At 40.9% G+C, this 6851-nt stretch overlaps 1 protein-coding gene across 1 annotated transcript; it reads left to right on the top strand.

The window, feature by feature from the left end:
- The first annotated feature begins 5702 nt into the window (after positions 1-5702).
- LOC125079250 (olfactory receptor 51I2-like) lies at positions 5703-6647 on the top strand. The gene has a single exon (XM_047692737.1). The coding sequence runs from the start codon at positions 5703-5705 to the stop codon at positions 6645-6647; it is 945 nt and encodes a 314-aa protein (XP_047548693.1).
- The last annotated feature ends 204 nt before the right edge of the window (positions 6648-6851 follow it).

The following is a 6851-nucleotide window of genomic DNA, read 5'->3' as shown; positions in this document are numbered from 1 at the left end:
ATAGAGAGCCTTTAACACCTGAATTCCAAAACTAACAGGTGAAGCCACTTATCACAGAGTATGCAAGGGGTTTTAGACATTATAAAATATTCCTAAATGTAGCCCCCTCCCCAAATGGTTATTTCTGAAATTCCACAGTAAACAAGAAAGATGACAGATGTATAGATTATCATTTATCATGCCACTTCACAGCCCCACCCTTTTTTTATCATCCCCTCTCACAACTTCATTTGGGCTGATGTAAGGCAGTGAGTGTTTCTCATTTTCTACTCCTGTTGAATTTTGACAGACACTGAGACGAAAAGCAATGGCAGAAATGAAAGAATGCAATTCTTTAACAACTCATAGAAAAAAAAAGGTAATGGAAAGAATGAAGAATGTTTTTAGCATTACAGGTTTTCTCTCTTAGTAATTCTCAAGATTTTGCAAATTGACTTCTGCTTGTCTATACCAAAAGCTATTATGTGATAACAAGAGTTTTAAAAAATATATATTTAAAATAAATGCATTCAATGACTTTTGTGCTTTTGTAAAGCACAATGTACTATTTACTTTCCATCTAAACATGCTTTTAAAATAATAACTTTTCAATAATAACAATAATAGGAGTGCTTCCATAATGCTTACTGTGGGCAGGACCTGTTTCAAGTCCAAGTTCTCTCTGTCACCTTCTCTCTATTTCCCTCTTTGTATCTTACATAAGCCTGTATCCTCATGCATATGGCAACTCTCTTTTACCCCTTTCTTAAAAGTAAAGAAACTGGGGAAGAGAGTTTAAGAAATTTACCTAATGTCACTGGAACACAAACCCAGGGCGTTCTGGTGCCACGCTCTTAATTAGTATTCTCTGATGTCTCTTGAGATATTTTGATTTTCCAAGGGTCCTGCATGGACATTTCCAGTGTGATATGTGGGCTGTAGACCATGTAAACACCTCAGGGTGGAGACTGGATTAGTGAAATCTAGTTCAAGCCATGTAACTGCTTTCCAAGAAGACCTGGACTAATTCTTTTCCCTTTTTTGGATACTTGGTTCCTCATATGTCAGACTGGATGTAAGTGTGGACATCTGTTGCGGAGTAGTTAATATCATGGCTATGTAAGTTTAAATGTTTGGAGGACAGCTGTGATGATTACATGGAAGGCATCCAGAGGGCTACTGATTAGACTTAATGAGCTAGTCAACCACCCTGAAGAACAGTTAACCTACTCTTTTTCTGAAAGATGTCTAAGAAAGAAGTCTTTCTTTCAATGGCCAGCATTTTATGACTTTCTCCTCATCCTCCCAGTGTATTTTAGAAATAAAATCTATGTGTAATCACAATTTATAAACCTTTATGTTGTTTTTCCTTCCTAGGAACAACGATAGTCTTAGACACAAGTTATAATTTCTTCAAAAATCTAGAACTAAGCCTCTATTTGGTGGTGTGGGGCTTAACCTAAGTGACCCAATGTTGAGCACATTGTCTTGTTTTTAACATTACTTTCTCCTGTGTATAGCAATGCCATAAGCATCTCTCTTCTCCAAATTTCTTGGACTCACAATTGTCTGGCATTATTGGATTAATTTCTCACTAATATCCAACTTATTTGTTAACCCTTCTAAGCCCTTCTGTCTCCCGTTCTCCTCCTCAGTGTTGCTTCTCAAGCCCTCAGACCTGCACAGGTATGTCACATCCACCCAGAAATGATCCTTCTTTTGTTGCTTCTCTGTCCTTTCCCTTCTGCCTGAGACTCACTGTATATTGCTGCTTTGAGAAATTACCACAAACAGCAGCATCTGGATGGCTCAGTCGATTAAGCATCTGCCTTTGGCTCAGGTCATAATCTCAGTGTCCTGGATCGAGCCCCACGTCATGCTCCCTGCTCAGCTGGGGGTCTGCTTCTCCCTCTCCCTCTATGCCAGCTCATGGCCTTTCTCTCTCTCAAATAAATAAATAAAATGTTTAAAAAAAAAAAAAGAAAAAGAAGAAAAGAAATGATCACAAACAATAAAACAATGAAAATCTCTTATGCCATAGTTTCTGTAGGTCAGAAATCCAGAAACTTTAAATGTTTAGGGTCTCTCCAAGTGATCACAGTGATGGCAGGGCTGAGTTCCCTACTGAAGAGTCTGGGGAAGAGGCTGCTTTGAAGCTCATTTAAGCTGTTGGTTGAATTCAGTGCCTCATAAAAGTAGGACTGACATTTCAAGTTCCTTACTGACTATTAGCTAGGGGCTTGCAGATGCTCCTTAACATTGTCCACACCACTCTCATGCTGTTCATTCTGCCCCCTCCAGTCATTGTGGACAGACCACCTCTCTCGTTTTGAATCTGACTTCTTCTGCCATATTTCTCTGATTCCAGCCTGAGAAAGTTCCCTAATTTTAAGGACTCATGTAAATCAATTAGGTCTGCATGGATCATCTAAAAGGAAAAGAAAATTCTTAAGGTCCATAATCTTAATTATATCTTCAAAGTCCTTTTGCCATGAGATGTGTATGTTCATAGGTAACAAACTTGGACATCTTTGTGGGGGGCATCTGCCTACCACATTCCCTTAAATAATATTTGCTCATAATTTGAGAGTCAAGAGATGCACCTGAAAATCTCTGACTGCCCTAGAATATTACAAATCCCCCTCCTTTGTTCTGTCCTACCTTGTGTCTTTTATCTTCAGTCACTGAAATAAACATGAGTGTTTCCTTAGGAGTCTTCCTAACTGGGCTATGAACTCTTATGCTTATTTATCTACACATTCCCCAAGACTAAAATCATGTCTTCCATTGAATAAACGACTTGATTTATAATCACTTTTGTTACCATACACCTTATACCTTATACCATAGACCTAAATTTAGGGTAAGAATTGTGACTTTGTTTAAATGAAAAGACAGCATTTTTTTAATATGGGAAATTAAAGAGCAAGAGTTATGACAAAAGTCCAGTAGACACAGAATACTGATAAATTCATGCATATTGATTGGGGTTTGGGTGGTTTCCTGACCTTTTCCCATGACCATCTGTGTGACTGCCAGAAGGTGCAGGAGGGGATTAGGTGACACACTGAATCCTTTGGTCTGACTTATCTACGAGTTGGAGTTTTTGGAAGTGATGACTGTATTTTCAGTCTGGTTCATCCCAGACAATCATTAGGTAATCTGAGGGCTTCTTTCTAAACCCAACTTCTTTTACTGTCCTCCCAGGAAAACAAATGTAGATGTTCCATATTCCCAGCAGTCCATGAGTACCTGAGCTGATAGAAGCTCAAGGGACTTCCTGGGTGGGGCCTTATATTCTTAGGCCAGGGAGTTGGTGGACATAATCGGGTGGGGGTTGGGGCAAGGCACGCAGAGCCCCCATTACCCTCTTCCTTCCTCTGCACCTTCTGTCTGTGGAGCTCTCGCAGGTACGTCAATGGGAGGGTCAGATACTACAGTCTCAAGCCTTAAGGTGCTCTGCCCCTGAGTGGTATAATATGACTGTCTGAAGGAGGAAAGCCTGTCCCTAATTTGAGTCAGGTTTTTTATTTCCTGCACATGTTTCCTTTCATCACCTTCCCAGTTCTACATTTGCTAGATGTTGCTCTTGTTCTCTAAATCTTGCCATGCTTTCTGCTTTAGACATGACTTTCCTATCAGGCTATACCTGGATATAGATGCTTTGATGTGAACAAGCACCCCCCAAATATCTGGCACAAGGGGCATATATAAAAAGATACTGGCTGCTTTGGAAGCCACTTGGCAGGACCTAACTTAGTGCTAAAAGACCCTATGATCAATCAAGGGCATCTAAATATTGCATGCAGAGACAAACAAACATGTTTAGGAAGAGTTTTCAGGTAGGGAAGACAAAGAAGCCCTAAAAATATGAAGAGAGGGGAAAATGCATCCTGTCAGGAAAGGTTAGAGGAGTCCTGAGTCAGATGGAGGTTTGGCAAAGGTAGATGAATGGCTGGAGGTGAGGGCAGAGAGCAGCTCTAGAACTCAGAGTTGCAAAGCCCTGAAAGTTTTCACACCTCTCCGCTTTTGGATCCTCCCAACCCCATTAGCTCAGTTTCTTAGTATCTCTAGTTTACAACAAAGAGACCAAAAAACCCAGGAGAGATCAGTGACTCAGGGGGTATGTCTCCTGTGTGAGACCTTACACTAAAGTGCAAGAGGGGCTCAACGACAAAAGAGAGTCAGGGCTGAGTTCTTGGAGCTGGCGAGTCAAACGATAAGATAGAATTCACAAAGCTTTCATGGAGACCAGGCAGGGAAATGGCACAAAACGAGATGCAAACTTACAGTTACAAGAGCTGTGGCAGAGAGACAAATTACTACTGCTGGCCATGACCAGCAAGTCTTCATGGCAGAGGGCATCGCTGGTCCTGACCATGGAAGATGGACTGAATGGGTATGATCTCATGCTCAGGGCAGCCTTTGGGAGCTGAGGGGCTGCAGTTCTTATCCATTTGGTTTCCTTGAGGTACAAGGAAGGAAATTTTGAGGATTGAGGCCAGAACTACTGATTTAGTACTGACTACAAAGGACTTCAACTTCTAGGCTAATGAGTTTGGATTTGATCCTTTGGCAATGAGGGAGCATTCAAGGCTTCTAATGGGAATGGTGCCATTTTCAGATCCTACCTTTTAAAAGTATTAGTTTAGTTCTACTATAGATTAAAGTAGTCCTATTCCAGAATGAAACAGAGAGTGGCGTGAGCTTTATTAGGAGGCTGTTATTATGGTACAAGAATGTGATTGCTTGGGTCTGCAGGGGAGACTGCAGATGAAAGGGAATAGAGGAAGGTACTGACAGAGGCATTTTTGGGGTCAGTATTTTCCTTGGGTCTTACCTGGTTTAATGCAGTAGATACAAGAAAGAAAGTCAAAATGATATTTGGATTTCGAGTCTCAATCTTAGGCATAATGATGGTATTATGCAAAGAGATGGAGAACATAGATAAGAAGCAACTTCATGGAATAAATAAAATGATTATTGATCCAAAAGTCAGGTGCTATTTGGTTCTGAAAGACATTATTAAGAACTAACTTTTAGTAAATTAAATTTTCCAGGGAGAAAAGTGATGATACAAGTTAACTGGATAGAAGAATGCAAAGATGAGTGGGAATATGGGAGTCTAGTGCATCTTGTTGAATGTGTGGAAGGTTATCTCTATGGATGGATATATTTCTACCCATTTATCTTCTGTCAGGATGAATGGATAGAAGAACTGACAGACTTTAGAAGAGTAGAGAAGTTGGAGAGCCAAAATAAGGTAGTAAAGTTTCAGTAGCATGAGAGAGTGGAACGAGGAAAAGATTATGGTTTGGGAAGAAACGACATGTTAAGAAAGAGGACTGCATTAGCAAGGAAGTAGTGATCAGGTCCATTTTGTCGCAGATCTTGAATAAAGTGATGCCCAGAGATCTATGAAAAGAATTCACCGCTTTAAATATGAGAAGGAGAATTGTGGCAGTAGGCATAGGTGTAAAGGAAGGCAATGTGACCTATTTAGCCAACTGGATAAACTGAGAAAACTCAGACAATTCCAGAAATCCTGGTGACAAAGAGAGACAGGGATAAGTGATTTGGTGAACAAGATTGATTAATACTCTAAAGTAAGGGGTTGGATGATACATGAGAGTCTTAAAATATTAGGTCTATGCCTTGAATTAAACTGTATGTTTGTCTTCTTTACAGACTAGTGGTCCTAGAACCCAAGCAGTAGTGCCAATATGGGAGGTAAGCCCCACAACAGCTCAGAGTTGCCTCCCTTCATCCTGACAGGGCTCCCAGGGCTGGAGACCTCCCAACACTGGATGTTTCTGCTCCTTGGTATCCTCTACATTGTCTCCATTGTGGGCAATGCCCTTATCCTTTTCATTATCAAGGAGGAACAGATTTTGCATCAGCCTATGTACTACTTCCTATCCCTGCTATCAGTTAATGACCTAGGTGTGTCCTTTTCCACACTGCCCACGGTGTTGGCTACATTTTGCTTCCACTTAAGAACGATCAGTTTTGATTCTTGCATGGCTCAAATGTTCTTTATCCACCTCTTCTCCTTCATGGAGTCTGGAATTTTGCTGGTTATGAGTTTTGACCGCTATGTGGCCATCTGTAACCCATTGCGTTATGCCACAGTGCTCACTGATGCCCGTGTGGTGCACATGGGCACGGCTGTCATCATCCGCAGTTTCTGTATGGTTTTTCCACTGCCTTTCCTTCTGAAGAGGTTGCCCTTCTGCAAGGCCAACGTACTCTCCCATGCCTACTGCCTGCATCCAGATCTGATCCGCTTACTCTGTGGTGACATCACCATCAATAATATTTTTGGTCAATTCATTGTCATCTCTAACTTTGGTCTGGATTCTGCACTCATTCTCCTCTCCTATGTGCTCATATTGCGCTCTGTACTTGCCATTGCATCCCAGGAGGAAAGACTTAAGACACTCAATACATGTGTGTCACACATGTGTGCTGTGCTCATGTTCTATGTGCCTATGGTTGGTGTGTCCATGGCTGCTCGCTATGGGAGGCATGCCCCACAGTACATGCACACACTCATGTCCCTTTTCTATCTCTTTGTGCCTCCTATGCTCAACCCGGTCATTTATTCCATCAAAACCAAAGAGATTCGACAGAAGCTTTGCAAAATACTACTAGGAAAAAAGTTTTAAGCAGGAGAAATGTTAAAATTCCAAGATTCCAAGGATATATGTTGTTAGTCCACAAATTTGAGTTTCTAAAAACTGCTTTGACAAAGCTTTTTAAATTTCTTTTTAGTCACTAAGCAATATTAGGATTTCTGCCTGACAATAGTTATGACCCAAGCCAACAGGTTTTGACCAGGTAAACTGGGTCATAATTTAGCAAAAACAAAT

This window comes from Lutra lutra, chromosome 10, assembly GCF_902655055.1.
Source record: "Lutra lutra chromosome 10, mLutLut1.2, whole genome shotgun sequence".
In the NCBI taxonomy this organism is placed as follows: Eukaryota; Metazoa; Chordata; class Mammalia; order Carnivora; family Mustelidae; genus Lutra; species Lutra lutra.
The sequence above is the reverse complement of the archived record's forward strand: the minus strand, read 5'-3'. Positions and strand labels throughout refer to the sequence as shown.